The sequence below is a fragment of the Cryptotermes secundus genome, unplaced genomic scaffold (assembly GCF_002891405.2).
Source record: "Cryptotermes secundus unplaced genomic scaffold, Csec_1.0 scaffold276, whole genome shotgun sequence".
In the NCBI taxonomy this organism is placed as follows: domain Eukaryota; kingdom Metazoa; phylum Arthropoda; class Insecta; order Blattodea; family Kalotermitidae; genus Cryptotermes; species Cryptotermes secundus.
In genome coordinates, this window is record NW_019742963.1 from 579,244 (window position 1) to 597,609 (window position 18,366).

Consider the following 18,366-nt stretch of genomic DNA (forward strand, 5'->3'; position numbering starts at 1 on the left):
CCCCCCCCCCTCATTAAGCAAAGAGGCCATACTCTTCACTACTTAAATAATATTTAAGATTTAGTTCCTACTTCAAAGAAAGCAGCATGTCCCGTTAAAAAGTCTAACAGGTTATTTAGTTTAGGGAAGTAATTGCTGTTTATGAGAATCATGCAAGAAAACAGAAATGTGTGAGCAAAATGCATAGTTCTTAAGTTAAAGCATGTGGTGTCTATAGTAGCCACTGTGATTTAAATGGTTGTGAAGGTTTACCCAATACTTAGAATGTTCTCATCTAAAAGTGTGGCCCTTTGTAGGGCCACAGGATCCCATTAATTTGCTCTTAGCAATAGCTTTTGTCCTTTCTTCTTCTCTGTAACACTAGATGTTTTCTCCACATGGCTTACTTCTTTACCCTAGATTCATGCAGGAGGTTCCTCCACAACATTAGCACCACATCTTAAAAGACAGCAGTCTCCATGTCTTACCTGTCTGAACAATCCACTTACAACCCGAATCGTGTTTCAGTAAGCCAGAAAGCATTCTGACATAGGCCCGTTTCACTGATGAACTATCACAGTTTTGATGCTTGAGCAGCTTGCTCACTTGCCCAACGACATCAGTAACCTGTAGTAATTCAAATCTCTTCCAATCACTAACAACCAACCCCATGAAATGTAATGCAAAGGATGCCAAAGACGGTTCTGGGGTTTTTTCCTTCCACATTTCTGCTATTTTCTGTATCCATTCCTTGCATACTGGGAGATCTATCAGATGACTGCTGTTTCCTGAAATAGAAATAAAAGGTTAATTAACAGTGTCAATAATCACATGGACATAAACAAGAACACTTAGTACTGTTTACAATTATCGTCATTACCTGACAAGTGGGTTAACAGCTTTTCCATATAAATATCATCATTGCCACTGCTTTTGTAGTTGGGATCCAGGAAACGATGCAAAACACGTTCAAGTTTATTTTGTTCGGGAGAATCTGCCATGATACAACCGCTGTTATTGCACAACGAGCATTATTTGATGCCTGACACTCCTCTCCCTCCTCTCTATTTTTCCTATTACGTTTGCCAAGATTTACTTAATCTATGTTTACATGTGACCTTGTTCCTATGCTCCTGACTGCCAATTACATACCACAGATGACTTATGTACAGCTGTTTCTTTGTGGTTATGTATGGTTATAGGGTCAAAGTCGCAAGTCGTCGTAACTGGACTTGAACTGTGAATTCTAATGCAGCGTAAATTACAGAATAATTATAGTAAAGGCCAATACTTCATCTAGCTAGCTTTGCTGTTATATTTTAACATAACAAGATAAGAACAAGGTCTCGGTTCATTTCTATCATGGCAGTCTTCATTCTTTGATAACGTTGAAGTAATTCACGTCCATTTTGGTTCAAGGGGTCGATAACACAGTGCTCAGCGCTACTGAGGGTAGAGGAGGGATATTTTATATTGTGGTACCCATGTGAGTATGTGACAGTCTTGGAACGTACTGCCATCTAGAGCGTATGTTCGTAACGAAGTTTTAAAATGGTGCAAAAATGGTAATAGTTCTTTGTCATTTTAAGTATTCAAAAGGAGGAACATAAGGTTTAAGTGATTTTAAAGTCGAAACAGTAACATGAAGTTCAGATGTTTATATTTTTACGTCAATGAATATTAGGTAAGTTTGATTGTAGTTATTAAGTGTAAAGAGCCAGAATATAAGGCATCTTGTACAATGCAGAAATATTTCAGTAGTTACAAGAGTTGCTTTTAGAATTTCAGGTACTAACAGTACTCTTTCAAATGAAACAGAATATCTGACTGAATGTTTTTTTCCTATTAAAGGGCTGTATTGAACCTCACACAAGGCCTACCCCAGTTAATATTAATAACTGTCAATTGTGCATGTAACGATAAAATGAGAACTTGCAAAGAAAAAACATACTGATGCCCAAGAAACTCAGTCTGGTCAGTTACAGAGGAGAGTGAATAATGTCTTCTGTAGTTACAGTAATTTTCCGTAACCAAGGGTCATTACTGGAAACTGTAGTGTTAATTTGTACAAATATAATGAATTACCATTAGGGACCATTGTGTCTGAAGGGTTAGTAATGAACAGCTTGTGGTTGTGCAGTGAATTTGTGAGCGACAGTGTTAGACTGACAGTTAACAGTTATGCCTTTTCGCTTTCATTGCATTAACACATTACATATTTTAAATTACTGGACTTTACAACATTTATACATTTAACTGTCTCATGATGTAGAATATTGGATTCTCTGCTGTAGTGAAGTGACATTAAGTCTCCTAAGTATTTCATATGCATGTTTGTGTGGTAGTGATTATTGCATAATTGTTTTGGATATGAGATTCTCATGGCACTACTGTGATCATTACTGTCTTCTGGGATGTGGTACCATGTAATAGTTCATAGATAGTTTGGGGGAACATCTTGCCTCCATCATCAGATTGAAAAAGCAAGCCAAACAAGCAACCAGCAAGAAGGGAGCAGCTCTTGCTTGTCTTACCCTTTTTGATAGAGGCAGCATGTTCCTCTGAAATGTCAGTGGTTTTCACTTCCTCTACACAGAAGCTGGTTATTTTCTTCATAGTATGTAACAAATCCTGCATGATGTCTGTGGTTTTCACTTCTTCTACACAGAAGCTGGTTGTTTTCATCACGGTATGTAACAAACCCTGCGTGCTTTCACATCATTTCATAAAATGGTTGGGTATTATTGTATTCAGTGATATATATTGTTAAGGCCTTGAATCTTTTGAAATCCTTGGGTCATTTTGTTACATTTCACAGCAAAACTGATTTTATCGAGTTTTAATACCGTTGTGTCTTACTTCATTAGAAGAAGAACCACAGAAGAATGTCAAAGATTGATCAGTATGAAATTAGATGTCACCATTTTCCTGATTGTGGTACCTCTAGTGGAAAATTGTTGCAACTTTATGGTCACACTTCAGTTCAGAGCTTTGACAGTTGTAATCTAATGCCTGAAAGTTTGGATGTATTGTATTGCTTTATTGTTTCATACTGAATGCCCCAAATTGTAAAGATCTTTTGTGCTCACTCTGTACTTTACAGAATTTGTACTCACTTTACTTTACTTATTATGCCTGTGGAGTCGATTTTTTGAGTGATGGTTTTAAACACAAAACTTACAACGACAAGACTCTTGATGTGAATCACTGTAAACCAGTGAAAAAGTGATTGATTGCAAATCTTGTACCAGACTCTGTATGTAACAGCTTGCGCACCAATTTTGAATCCTAAAAATCGTCCAGGGCAAGCGATTGACCGCTTATATTTTTCTTTGGTTGTGATTGGTCCTGCCAGGGTGCCCATTCATATGTGTTTTCTTACGCGTTTGAAGATAACTATTTCAGCGATGAACCATCTACATTAGTTTTAAATTGTACCCGGTTCGTATCTTGGTTGAATTGTTGTACTGCGGTTTATTCGTGTGCGAAAAACTTCTCTCCTAGCCCCGATTTCATGTAATACCATATGTGCCTATTTACCTTGTTCTCTGTTGTGATGTGGTTGTTGGTTTGAATCGTGAAGACATGAATCACCATAGATGGTACGGCAGTTCGGTACCAACCTTCACGCGCTCTAATTTTATCCATGGAACCATGGAGGGTTTCAAGACTTCCCTCGGTTTCTCCAGGAAGATTCTGGAATAGAATCCGACATTAGAACATTGTTGCTTTGTTTGAAATCGCCGGAAAAGCTTACTGAAGTTGTAACATGTTGACTTTTCTTTGGCAGGTGTCCGTTTCGAATCTCGGTCGGGTTACTAATAATTTTGACTGGGATTTTTCATGGTCTTTCTCAGCCCCGCCAGGAAGATTCCGGGATAGTACATCCTTCAGAATCCTTTCCAGTTCATCATTCAGCCTACTGTTCGATTTTTTTTATTGCTAGTGGGGTGAGACTAAGTCCCTTGTACTGCGACCACTTCTGGCCTATTGTACCAGCCCCAGATAATAGGCGAGGGTGATTGTGGAGCAGTTGACAGGGGAAACCGAAATACTCGGAGAAAACCTGCCTCACTGCCACTTTGTCCACTACAAATCCCACTTGACCAGACCCGGGATCGAACCCGAGCCGCCGCGGTGGGAAGCCAGGGACTAACCGCTTGAGCTATGGCGCAGCCGTACTGTTCGATGCTGTATACTCCAGATACTGACGTCGCAAAATGACTAAGCTAGGCTAAGATAATGGGGCCCTGCTTGCCATCTATTCGTATTCGGCTCATTCTTTGACCCTGAAGATGGAGGCAACATATTCCTCCGAAACGTCGGTTGACATTAAGCGGAGTACACGGCATTATAGCCCAGAAGACAGAACCAGTTTTGTTTGCGGTCTCTATTGGCTTCACTAGTTCCTCACTTGCTGCACACACCTGCCTTGCGGTGTGGTACACATCCTGTGGACGGTTTCCAAAATGTTGCTGGGTATGCTGGCGTCATTGGTCAGACATGTGGAATGACGTACATAATTATCTTAATGACATACAAGTACGTTCTATGGTTACAGCATTGAGCTGTCGCCTGCGCCTGCAGGATCACGTACCGGCATCCCTGCTGGGCGCGACGTACAGCTTGCTGCTCAGCGGTACTTCAGTGTATTCTAACTGCATTGACCTTTTGAGGTACGAAACAGGGAATTAAGGAGGGGATATATCAGATTGACGACCTGTTTACCTAAGGTTCGAACATGGAACTCAGAGCCTGAGCACTGCTAATTAGCCTGGCTGTTAAAGGAACGGATTTGTTGATCCACGTGCATCTAAATAATAATAATAAAGAACTGGTTTTTGCCTCACAAGAAACATTGCTTCTGGATCAGTCGGTTAAAGCTGTTTATGGAAATAATCACTGTTTATTGTGAGAATAAGACTGCGTAAATAAATCCTGTTGGGGAAAATGCAGTGACTTTCGTTTCGTGTTAAAGCAGCTGGTACATACAGCGGCCACTGTACCTCGTTTGGAAATACAGTTGTGGCGTATCGGCTGTCTTGTGTTTCTAAGGCCGAGGGCATACCAAGGAATCTGGCAACCGCAACGCAACCGCGATTTCCGAGAACTGTTATGAGCCTGAGTTGAACACATGTTAGTGGATGAAGCAGCGGAAATTGAGGAAACGGCAACACAACTCGCGGAAAGACTAAGAAACTCAATTTTCAGGCAACGGAGCATGCCAGTTTTCTCACAATTGCGTTGCCGCGTGGTTTCCTAGTATCGGTTGTCCTGTAACGTGCTTCAGTGATTCATTTGTTTGTTAAGGTGGCACGAAAGGTTGACGAAGCCACTAATTTTGTTTTTGATGATGATTTTGTGCAGATAATTGAGCGAAAGCCTGGTATATATGACAAACGCCACACAGACTGCTAAGCGGGACAAAATAGATTTGGCTTGGGAAAGAATTTCACATGAGACGAAGGAGTCTGGGTGAAGGATAAGTCCTTTCGAAACAATATAAGCACTTCGGTTTAAATTGTCACAGAATAACGGCTGCAACCAATGTTATCTTTTCCTAATATTGTATTTAAGCATCCTGTTGCATTAATATATAATTTATTTCACATATATTTCCGTCTTAAATACAACTAATTAATATGTAGTCACCATTCTTGCGCATTACATGTATCGGCTTTATACGGTCATCATCAGGTGTCTTCTAGCTTGCTAAAATTGTTGTACTGTATGTCACAATTTCGTATCGCTTGTGAACGCGATATTTCCTGATTAAAATAAATTGACTTTAATTAAAGCAAATTAATTAACATCCCAGTATTTCCCTTATGGTCGTCGTCCTTTCTTCTCACGCCGTCTCAACTGGTCTCAACCACCTCCATATTATGACAGGATCAGTATTATTATCTTCCATTGAAGGTGAGTGCATGAAACTATAAAAAATACAATCATGCATTACGTCGGACGAACGTACACACTTAAGATGATGTGGACAACTAATGAAACATGAGTTTCCTCAGTAGGGCCTGATAATCTGGAAACTAGTTGCCTGCTTCAAATCGGAGACATTTCTCGGAAATTTCGGTTGCGGTTGTCAGTTTCCTTGGTTTGCCCTCGGCCTAATTTCTGTGCAGTTATCAGCGTCGATATACAAGTGCCCGTGTTGTGCACTGCGCAGACAAGAGCTCGAGCAAGATAGCTGACTTCAACGACCTCCATTTGATGAAGTGGACCCTGGACTCTGTTGTGATACGCGGCTTGGGGATTCCGGCCTTTTGCTAGCCAGAGATGTTAATTTGGTTGGAAAGGGAAATACCACACAGACCAACTGGTTTTGAATCGTTAACGAAGCAGAGGATTTCTGTACATTCCTTGCACTGTTGCATATCAAGTACAGACCGTGTACAGGCAACATATCCCGGGCGAAGGACGGGCATTTCTACTTGTTTCAAATAAAACTAACATTGAATGAAATTTATAATTAAATCCTCTTCTTGGAAAACCACGGATTTATGGATAGGAAGATTAGGTCAATGGAGGTAGATTTCCAACGCGTCTCTATTCGTTCGCCTCATTCGTTCGCTCATGAGGCCTCTGAAGATGAGCTGAATTCAGTGAATTTGTAATGTGTTGCTCGTTTAATGTTGGCGCGCTGTGCATTCGGCAAGCGGCCCCCTGGGGGGGGGGTGGGGGGGGAGGGTGTATCCGGGAAGGCTGAATGAAGGGGATGTGACACAATTAGTTGCGTTGTCTCCCCGTCCGGCAGTTAGGGAAAACTGCCAGTCTGTCTGCCATGTACACGTCTCAAGACAGCGCTGGAACGAGCGGATAGCTTCGCGTTTAAACGTTCATTTGCTGAACGCTGCTGCGTCGAAACCCGGAGTATAAGAGTCTTTTTTACTGTTGTCTTAGCCACTCCTGCAGCTCCCTTTCAACCTCTTCGTCATCACCGAAACGTTTGCCACCCAGCTGTGAACCGCTTTACGCGACAAAAACTTCGCACCGTAAACACGAAACATTTCTTTATGAATATCCTATGCATTGAGTCCTTTAGCCCACAAGAAACACAACAGAACGCTGCTCTTCGGTAATACACTCAAGTACGACCACCATTTTGACTACTGAAACCAGCCTCTGAACATTTGCATGCGCTTCTGCTACCTAGACTGTCGTGAAGCTGGACTGTGCTGCTACCTAGCGATACATATAGAAAACCTATTGCGTCCTTTGCAGCTGTTTTACTTCCATTTGTGACTTACTTACTGACCCTCGTAGTTCAGGGTATAAGTACAAATGGGAAATTCATATTGTGATTCTTCTTGTGACACTGTAGTCTGTGGGGTGGAGACCAGTGTTTCGGAAGAACGTATTAGCTCCATCGTCGGGGTAGGGAAAGGTGAAGGCAGTATATTCCTTCGAAACATAGGAACCGACCTGCAAAACTACATAGAAGATAATATGAATCATCACCTCTTTCAGGACCTCAGATTTAAAAAAAAAAAAAAAAAAAAAAAAAGAAAAAAGNTAATTACTACCAGCGAAGGTTGCTTAACATGTGTGTCAGTCCGCAGGTTCTAATCTTGTCTTTGTCTGGGAATTTTCGTCAGCCGTCTCTGTCACACTGAGGGGAATATGTAGAATAATATGAGGCTGTAGAAAACTTCACAGTGGAGAGCTTTATTGGGCAGGAGATGAAGCCCGCATGGAGGCGGGGACGAATACCTCCACCGTGACCCTGCGAGTCGTAGGAGGCGACGAAAAGGGAAGTCTCAAATGTGAGACAGTAAAATATGGTCGTAAGTCCCAAGGACCCGAGAGATACTGCGCTGGCAAGGGCCAGCAGCATATGCAAAAGACAGACCCATCTTCTCGTCAGAGAGAGCGCCCCACAGAAACAAGACCGTAACAGTCGAGGAGTAATAAATATCTGGTCATGAGCCCCAGGAGGGTGCTCGATACCAAGACTTACTGCTGACTGATCGTCAGTCGCAATGTGACCTTGACTTTGGTTCCGGAATGTAAGAGGAGATGGCCACATGAGAGCCTTCGTGATGAGAGCACAGAATTTACCCCGCACTTTTACCAGTATGTACGGTAGCTACGGCCTTTAAAGCGATATGTCTAAGTATCGCGGAAGAGTTTGGGTGTGAGTGGAATTATTTTATTACACGAGTAAACATCATTTGTGTTATTCGTGCCTTATAGTTTTAGCTGTTATATTGTCACATGTATGTGTGTGACTGTAGTCCTGGTTTGGATTGGCGATTTTATTGACCACTAATACACACGACTCGGAACCACAAACAATTACAGCGTCACCGGTAATCTCTACAATTTACAAATCACCACAGCACCCGCTAAGCCTCTTCCAGTCTCCTGTGTCTTCACCAGTCGTTCCCTGGAAACGGCTTTAACAGTGGATATTCTTCAGCTTCACGCACTCAAGTCCTCTCCTCACGGCCTCTCCCACGGAACTGAGTGTCCATTTTCCCCTTGCTTATAAGCTCTTGGCACGGACCGCCGTAGAAGCACCCCATTTCAATTGTTACAGCCCAACTGCTGCATTATTCATTTCCTCGGGAACGTGTTTACTGAGCCGTTGCCCAGAAACGGGTCTGGTATATCCGCTCATCTCGCGGTCATTGCATAGCAACGGTTGTACACGTCACATAATAATGTGATCTTGACAAGGAGACTAACCATATCCTGGGCAAAGATCGGGTACTTCTGCTTGTTTTGGAGAAAATGATCTAGTCTCGAAAATGTTTATTGTAGGGGTTCTCAAACTTTGTCATACCGCGACCCCCGAAAACAATACGGAACAGTCGTGTACGATGACAGGAGGGACGTAGATGCTTCATAACTTTTCCACACGTACCGTAAATATTCCTCCGGAGTTAGAAAAACAACTCCACTGTTTTAGTCCGCAAGCGAACTATACCGACCGAGCGACCGCCGCTTTTTGGCGAAGTTAGTACCCAACTTTAGCGGATAGAGGGTGTCACGTGGTCAGCGCAACGAATCCCTAAGGCTGTTAATTTCGGTTTTATAGACTGGAGCCGCTATATCCTTGAAATAGCTCCTCAATTATCCTCACGAGGCTGAGTGGACCCCGTTCCAGACCCACTACTTCTCAGATAATCTGATAACGCCGGGAATCGAAGCCGGACCTCTGGAACTGTAGCCATGAACTCTGACCACTAGACCACAGAGGCGATCGGAGTCATAGAATAATGTGCAATCTGTTTCGCCGGCTGCAACTACGTTTACAGAAGGCATCTTAATTAAATATTACTGCTAAAATGTGCTTAGATATAACTACAATTTACGTAAATAATTCGCGAGGAAGTGGCGACCTCCCTGGGGGTCGCGACGCACAGTTTGATGAGCCGTGGTTTCGCATTTGATGTGATGAATCATAGTGGATTACTCTGGTTTGAGCATCATACATTGCATGTTCAGCTAACCCAGCTGCGATAAAGCTGCAATTAGGAATGTTGATTGCAATTGGCTACCCATACAGCGTCACGTGACTCGGTAAGTTAGCAAAATGGCGACCATTTATTCTGCGTCACAGCTCGCGGCGTCAGATGGATTCAGTTTGTTGTAAACGCCGTCTTCTTTTTTTTTNGGGGGGGTCTGACGTCTTCAGTGAGAAATAGGCAAGAACTAGCGTGGCAGTGGTTGCAGTTGCATTAGGGGAGGGTGACGCACTGTAACTAAGGCCCGGTTATAACCCATACACACCCCGCAGACCGTAACCCAGTTCCTGGACGTCGCCAGGGCCACTGTGCATTCTGATAAGGTTTAGCGACGCGCATCAGTCGCTGAGATTATGTAGCTGTGAAAGATATTAGAGGTTCCCAAACAGGGAGGGAGGGACATGAAAAAGTGAAGATAAAGCTATCCCTATAACCGGCCGTGAAGGCTCATGGGGTTGTGAGACATCGAAGCTCCCATAGTTTCTAGACAGTCGGCTCACAGCTGGCGTTGAGGCTGTCAGCCTTACACGCCGGCCGCCCTTTACCCCTAGGAAGATTCCTGGTACTCATTTCTGTTGGAGGCTTAGTCGACCCCAGGGCCATAGTGCGGCTGGAAGGATTAGGTCAACTGAAAAAGAAATCACCTCATCGGGACTCGAAGCCGCGACTTTCTGGATTGTAGCATAGTGCCTCAACCAACTGCGCTACCGCATGCCCCCCCCCCCGGGGGGGGGGGTTTGCTTGAGGCGGCGAGAAAAATAACTTTTTTTTAAATGTCAAATTCAAGTGAAATATTTTTTTAGATGCCTTTGATCATCTGTTCGGTAAGTGCTAGCCAGAATTGTTAATCCAGACGTCAGAAGATAATTAGAGTGGCTAGATTCCAACATTGTCCGGGTGATTCATTGTCAAGTGATTTGCTGATTTTTTATTTATTTACTTTTCGGTCCTGAAGAGGGAGGTAGTACGTTTCTCCGAAACGTCGGTTAATATATACCGGGATACACGGCATCAGTTTTTGAACATAAGAGTCTTATGTCTTATAAGTAGCGCAAAACACCACGAGAGTTCTGAAGATCAGTTGAACGATCCTGCAGCCATGAGATGACAGTATACAGTTCTCGTAAACCGTAAGACTGACGGTTAACATTTCATTTGTCTGTACAACTTTTGTTCGAAACATTTTTTTTTCGGTCCGAGAAATATTTAGCGAGTTACGCTTGAGGTGCGCCCAGAAACTCGCGTAGGTCTTCGCGTGAAGTGTCTCTAATTATTTTTGTACGATTTTAACGAAAATTTGGATGTGTCGACACATTTTAGTAATAGTGCCGAATATGAATGTCCGTTCAGTCCGTTCAGACGGAGATAACTGGCACATCCCTCAGAGTTCTCAAAGCTTGCCAAAAGTCACTGCAGACTGTCATAAGGACAGAGAGAAACAGTGGAGCAGTAATCATTGAATGCTGGCCCTGCTGTGGTCTGTAAAGTAAAGCTATCCCTGTACCAGGCCGTGAAGGCCCATGGGGTTGTGAGACGTTGAGGGTCCCATATCTAGACAGTCGGCTCAAAGATGGCGGTAAGATTGTCAGCCTTACGCGCCGGCCGCGGTTTACTCCCCAGGAAAATTATTTAATTAATTCCTGGTACTCATTTCTGTTAGAGGCTGAGTGAACCCCAGGGACATAGTGCGGCTGGAAGGATTAGGTCAATTGAAAAAATCCAATGATCTCTTCGGGACTTGAACCCGCGACCTTCCGGCTTGTAGCATAGCCCCTCTTTATAATTCTTAGTGAAATGGAAAGCGACGTTTGAAGGCAGCAATGTTATCTGAGGTGTTGGGCTTGCACTGGGAGAAGTGCCATTGTGAGTGCCCGGGTGATGTTAGTGACTCATCTAGTTATTGCCCCTTCACAGTGATGTTATCTGAAACAGTTCATATAACCTTCCTTCGATACGCAATCTAACTGTGCAACATATATGAGGTACTTCCACTTATCGGAGCTCTAATCGCATGGCGCCTGAAGAGAGTTTGCTCTTTGTAACCCACACATAGAAGTACCATCACGTTCTTTTTTTTTTATTGCTAGTGAGGTGGGACTAAGTCCCTTGTACTGCGGCCACTTCCGGCCGATTGTACCAGCCCCAGATGATACGCGAGGGTGATTGTGGAACAATTGGTAGAATGAAGATTGGCAAGGGAACCGAAGTACTCGGAGAAAACCTGCCCCAGCGCCACTTTGTCCACCACAAATCCCACTTGACCAGACCCCGGGATCAAACCCGGGCCGCCGTGGTGGGAAGCCAGCGACTATACCATCACGTTACTTTTCTGAAATATGAATGTGGAACTTCTGCATGGAGGAAATCACAGAAGATATAAGTAACTGCCGCTGCAAGAACCTCAGTTTCTGCGTTCTGCATGGACTTTCGCCTTGAGTTTTCAGAGACTTTGGCAGTTAAGACACCCATATAAGAGCTGTCTGAGTGATGCAAGCCTTGTCAGTCCATAATATGTACAGGAACAGGTTTTCTTGCACCGTCTGGTCGAGAACACCTGTTGGGGGGGGGGGCAGAGTTCCTGTTGAATAATACATCGGCTCGGGTAGCAAGCCACAGGTGGGAAAGGCTTCAGACGCATGTTGGTGCTGTCAGCAGCCAGGAGTGCTGGCCGTTTTGAGACTCCGAGGGACAGATATAGAGAGGGTACTAAACCGTGCATGAAACATCTCTGATGCTGGAGGAAAGTTAGTAGGTTCTATTTTCAACTCGCAATCTGAACCCAAATCACCGTACTGAAGATACCGTGGGACACACGGTTCGACGTACCCTCAAGATGTGTTTCGGACTGTATCTGCTACAAGCAGGGATTTGATTCCCGATGAGATCATTGGATTTTTAATTAACCTAATCCTTCCAGCCGCACTATGGCCCTGGGGTTGACTCAGCCTCTAACAGAAATGAGTACCAGGAATCTTCATTGAGGTAAAGGGCTGCCGGCGCGTAACACTGACAACCTCACTGCCATCTGGGAGCCGAGTGTCTAGAGAAAATGTGGGAGTTTCGACAGCCTGTTTGTTACGTGTATCTGCGGTATCGAATGGTGTAAATGTTTGGATATGCGTATCTTCGGCAGTATCGAGACTGTCTAGCGTCAGTGAGAGGATGTTTCGTGAACGTTAAGCTGTTTATGAAATGAGGACAGGCAGGGAAAATAGAAGTGTTCCGAGAAAGCCAGCTCCGGTGGCACTTTATGTACCGCAAATCCCACGTGACCCGACGTGAGTCAAGTGTAGTTCCTGGTTACGTGCTGCAGGTTGGGATTCCGTTCCCTTAGGGGCAAATATACTCATATTTGTGCTTGCCATTGTATCAGGACTGGTTCTGGGATCCGTTCAACAGAAAAGGTACATGTGGGACAAAGGAATTGCATAAAAAGTTTTGGGAAGAAACCCATAAGAAAGAGATAACTTTGGAAGACATAGGCTTTGAATGGGAAGATAATGTTAAAATGGATGTTAAAGAAATAGAATTGGAGTGAGTGAACTGGATTCGTGTGGTTCAGACGACAATGAACGTTTCAGTTCCATATAATACCGTGAAATTGTTGAATAGCTGAATATCTGTTAGCTTGTAAGATTTGCTGCTTTCGCGGCGGTGGTCATGAGTTATATCATCTGGGATATAACGCAGTGTAGTCCGTTGGAAGACAACCGACGTTTCGGACAAACATGTCTACTCTGCTTGCTACATGCTTCATGCTGGTTTCTTGCGTGGCTTATTCTTCGACGCTGAAGATGGAGCCGACAAGTTCCTCCGAAATGTCGGATGACTTTTCAGGAACTACAGGGCATTATATCCAAGAAGACAACTCCTCAACTGTTAGCTTCGTGAGGTTAGCGTCGAGAATGTATGAAGGGGTGAATCCCCGAGGAAATGCAAAAAGCCACACACGCAGTTATCGGCCGTCCAGAGGCCCTTTTGTGGCGGAAACATCTGAAGGTGACGCATGATATTAAAGATCTTATAATTGGGATGTCCCGGCTGATTTGGAAAGGCCGACCGACCGTTATCGGAACTGGCGAGCCCACTTCCGGTCAGCAGCTGCAGTTGCTGCCGGAAGAGGAGGACGTATGTTTTGGGTGTGCGTTGTAACCTTGGACGAAGCATGGCTGTAGCCGATCCAGGATGGCGCCTTGCTCTTGAAGACACCGACGCGGAGCATAGGTTTCATATATGAGGGAGAGTCAGTAAATAGGTTACAAATGGATATAGAACGTAAAACATGTGATATTCTGACCTGGGAAGAGCATTTATTTCTCGACAAGTCCTCCACCAACACAGATACACTTGATCCGGCGCTGTACCCTTGCGTCGAAACCTGCAGTATAGAAGTCTTTTGACTGTTGTCTGAACCACTTCCTCACCTGGCCGGGCATCATCTGCAACTTTCGAACGTCCTTGAGAGAATTTCTCGACCCAGTTGTGAATCGCTTTACGCGACAAACAGTTTACCATAAACAGGAATCATTTCTTTATGAATATCCTTTTCGTTGAGTCCTTTTGCCCACAGAAAACGCACAACAGAACGCGGATCTTGGGTGTTACATTCCTCAAGCACCGTCATCTTGACTGCTGAAACCAGCGTCTGAACATGCGCATGAGCGTCTGCTACCTAGACTGTCATGAAGCTGGACTATGCTGCTTCCTAGTGATACACTTAGAAAACCTATTACATCTATTCCAGCTGTTTCACTTCCATTTGTGACCTATTTACTGACTCCCTCGTAGCTTGTTTAATTTGCGATCCCTGACGTGGAAACCTCAGCCCTTTAAGTTCGTGAGTTTCACGAGCTCTCGTGGGGGGTGGCACTCAGATGCAAGGGAAGGGGGAGTGTGACTCCTCTCCCTCTTCCGCGTATATCTAGGTCCCATCTTCCCCTATGGCCGGCCTGCATTCTCGGTCGTGAAGGTTCCTCTGAAGTGACATATCCTATAACTAACTCCGTGGAGCTGAACCCTTTTCGAAAAACCGACAATTGTGCAGCTACTTAAGATTTTCCAATGGAACCTGAAGGTTCATTACCGCGTTCACAAGGAACCTCCAGCGGTCCCTATCGAGAGCCAGATCAATCGTGTCCATACCACCACATCCTATCCCTCCAAGATAACTGTCATGATCGAATCTGCCCCATACAGACTTCCTACATTCTATATACGAAATTTCATGTCCACTTTTTTTAGCGTAGGTCTTTTATCCAGATTATCCGTCCAGGTCCGAGACCCTTTGTGACATTTCGTAACTAGCTTATTTTTTTACGATGAGGAGTTGTAAGCCCTACACCCAACCCCAAAGCTGGAGGACAATCCCTTGTCGGCAGCTACCCTCTATATCCGGAGGCCGTCTCCATCATCCGCAACCTGAGGACGCGCCGAGCCGCGGTGACAAGAGACCCATCTAACATGGGATGTGTCCTATACACCTCCATAAATACACGGACCGAGCACGTTCATATAGCGTAACGTTCTAGACTTGTGTTCTAAATGTTCCCCGTTCGAATCTCAGCTACCCTGACTGAGGTTTACATATTTGTTCTCATTCCCTTCAGGAAAATCCCAGGGTAGCACCACAGTTAGGCCACGTGTGCTTCCTTCCACGTCCTTCAAAATTTAGTCACCAGTCTTGCCAACCTGAGATACTGAGAGCGGCTAGCCGGGAGATAAGCCACGCGGAGCCGTGAGCGAGGGTACCGCAATCTGAACATATGATGCCACGTATCTTTCGTTTATTGTGAGACAAGAAGAGTGGGATGAGAATTGAACAGCGTCCGCGGCGAGCAGATTACGCAGCCCACCGCTCCACCCCACTGCTACCCTGTTTAAAGACGGAATGCGCAATGGAAATGTTCCATTTCTCTGAGATAAGGGTTGTTGGTTGTTGCAGTGCGTCACCCTCCCTCCACAATGCTGTTGCAACCACTGCGCTGAAACTTCTGCCTTGCTTCTCACGCGCAATAGAGGCCAGGTGCAAAAGCCTCGCGTGTACGTCTTGTGCATATCGCAACTTCACACACGGAATGAAAATCAATGCTTGGGCTGTGTCCAAGGCCTTGAGCGCCCTTTGCAAGAGCCAGACAAAGGCTATACTATTACTGCGTCCTGCTCCCTTAATCATTTAAAAAGAGCACAGGGGAGCCGGGGTAGCGCAGACGGTATGGCGACTGGCTACGGGCTGAACGACGGAGGGGTCGAAGTTCGAATCCCTGTAGGGTGAAGAACTTTTTCTCCACGTCGTCCAGGCCGGCTCTGGGGCCCACTCAGCCTCTTTTTCAGTGGGTACCGGTGGCCCTGTCCTCGGTGGTAAAGCGGCCGCAGCGCGAAACTGACCGCTGACATCCAACTAGTGCTGAGGTCAAGAAATTACATAGCCCTTCCGACGTTTCATAGGGCGTCGAGAATTCCTTTTTCGTTTTGGTTGCATTTTAAGATCTTCGTTGAAAATGTAAGAGTTCAGCTTGTCCTCATGTTCTTCCGTGTTGTTCGATAAAGTTTGTTAATTTCTCGAATTTGTAGTTCTCTCATAATTTCTTCATGTCTTGTAGACTCGGTACTTGTGATAAGTATCTTTTCGATACGGTACTACTAACTGCAGTTGCTCTGACGTACGACTTCCCGACTTCTCGGGATTTCCGGATGTAGATTCCATTCAAAAAGCCCAAGGCCCCACGACCACTCTTCCTTTTCCTCTTCCAAGCCAAATCCCTTCGAAAGTCTCTCGTAACCAGACTGATTCTGTCTGAAGATACCGCATTTTGATGAAATGTCAAATTAATTGTTTATTAATTCAGCGTAGTCGGTATAGCGACTGACTACAGGCTGGACGACTGAGGGGTCGGAGTTCGAGTCCCAGTAGGGTGAAGAATTTTATCCAAATCGTCCAGACCGCCTCTGGGGTCCACCCAACCTCCTGTCCAGTGGGTGAACGTGGATCTTTCCCCGACAGTAACGCGGCAGGGGCGTGAAGCTGACCACTCACCTCCAGCTAGTGCCGAGGTAAAAAATATATGAATCTATACATCTGCTCCCCCATACGCCTTCATGGCGTAGTACTTAATTCGTTGAGCACAGGGGCAACTTTACCTTTTAACTATGAAGTCTGTAAATGCTCCGGTAGCTCTGCATGGTAAAATATTAACTTATATTTAGTACTTCTAATAATGAAACGTTTGATAGAACCGTTACTTGATGTCTCTTTATTGGTTTTACAATAAAAGCGACATATTTATTGCGTAATAGGGGATGTAAAATTGAAAAATGGATCTGAACCGTTAGCTCCAGGAGACGTAACCCTTTACGTCCCATGTTATAATGACTCGATTTAGGATATGTCCTCGGAAGCGCTGTAACTCCTACGTCTGATGTACCACTATATGTGGCGGGCACCCAAAAGCGTAGTTGGTTGAGGTACTGTGCTACAAACCAGAAGGTAGCGGGTTCAAGTCCTGATGAGGATTTTTTTTTTCAATTTACTTAATCCTCCAAGCCGCGCTATAGTCCTGGGTTTGACTTAGCCTCTAACAGAAATGAGTTCCAGGAATCTTCCTGGGGTAACGGGCGGCTGGCACTGACAATCTCACCGCCATCTGTGTGAGCCGACTGTCTAGGCAATATGGCAGCGTCGACGTCTCCACGGTATGTTACAGGGTTAGATTTACCTTTCACCACTGTTGAGAGAACAGATTGATGACGTAGACTCGTGTTGATTGGCAGTCGACTCCAGTACCGACCGGGACACCGGTTATCCTGACTGAGGGTTTGTGTGGTTTTCCTCGCTCCCTCAAGGGGAAATTTGTGATAGTACCTCGATCGGGCCACGACATCTCCGTTTCAAATCCTTTTCAAGTCATCATTGACGTGTCACCTCACCATTCAGTGCTGAGAGATACTGAAACCGTGGTTGATCGTGCTGAGTCTTGCACTGACGGCGTTTTACCCATGGCGAAAGTTCCAGTGCAGACGCTGTGTCCTGTAGACTTACTCTTCTGCCATATTTGTGCGGTTTATTTATGAGGCAGTCGATTTGCCAAGCTCCTACGTTGAATGGTACGATGACACATCAGTGTTCAGTTGGAGAGAGTATGTTATGAAGCGATTGGCCATGATCAAGGTACTGTCCCGGTATGTTCTTTGGGGGACGGAGGTAAAGCACGGAAAACCTCAGGATATGCATATTCCTTCCGAGATTACGATCTGCCATCCGTGGAATACAGGTCCACCGCTTGACCGCTCTGGAAGTTCTATTCTGGTTCGTATCTCGGCTTGACCACCGTCTATCGTGACAGGTTTATCGTGGTTTTTCGTCGGTCCTTCAAGGCAAATGCGGGGATAGTACCGCGTTTAGGTCACGACGTATTTCTTCCAGATCCTTTCCAATTTATCTATGCATAAACTGTATTCTGAGAGCGTCGTTAACCAACCTGGAGACTGTTCATCGCCGGTACCCCTTCTCTGGTTCGTATAACCTTGCCTCGCGCAATGTTCAGTTCCGGGAAGCTGTCGCAACAGCGGAGGAATTAAGTCACTTGTAGCCAGGCCACTGCTCCCATGGCGGGGGATGGGCTCGTCGGCAGGGAATCACGACAGCGTTGTCCGGTGTTGAGGCACTGTTGCCGGCAGAGCGTAACGTTGAAGAATCACTGGAATGTCATCGAGCCGGTTGGCATAGCGGTAAAAGCTCTAGATTCGAATTAGGTCGGTGCTAGGTTCAAATCTCGGCTGGGACAACAAGTATCCTGACAGGTTTTTTATGAATTCCATGTACATGACTCTTAATGTAGAGAAGCCGGTATAGCGACCAGATTACGGGCTGGACGGGCGGGGGTTAGAACTTGGTTCCGGTCAAGGGATA

General features: G+C 45.0%; 2 protein-coding genes across 7 annotated transcripts in view; one reads left to right on the forward strand and one right to left on the reverse strand.

Moving 5' to 3' along the window:
- Nucleotides 1-1,399, reverse strand: part of LOC111873423 — a 19,425-nt gene extending 18,026 nt beyond the window's left edge. For both annotated transcript variants that reach the window (XM_023868138.2, XM_023868137.2), the window contains exons 1-2: nucleotides 860-1,399; nucleotides 468-767 (exon numbers count right to left, since the gene is read on the reverse strand). In XM_023868138.2, coding sequence (XP_023723906.1) covers nucleotides 468-767; nucleotides 860-980 — 421 coding nt within the window. In that variant the 5' untranslated portion in view covers nucleotides 981-1,399. The remainder of the gene's footprint in view (nucleotides 1-467; nucleotides 768-859) is intronic.
- Nucleotides 1,400-1,494: 95 nt separating this feature from the next.
- Nucleotides 1,495-18,366, forward strand: part of LOC111873426 (prominin-like protein) — a 136,304-nt gene continuing 119,432 nt past the window's right edge. For all 5 annotated transcript variants that reach the window (XM_023868145.2, XM_023868148.2, XM_023868146.2 and 2 more), the window contains exon 1: nucleotides 1,495-1,663. The gene's annotated coding sequence lies outside the window, so the exon portion shown is untranslated. The remainder of the gene's footprint in view (nucleotides 1,664-18,366) is intronic.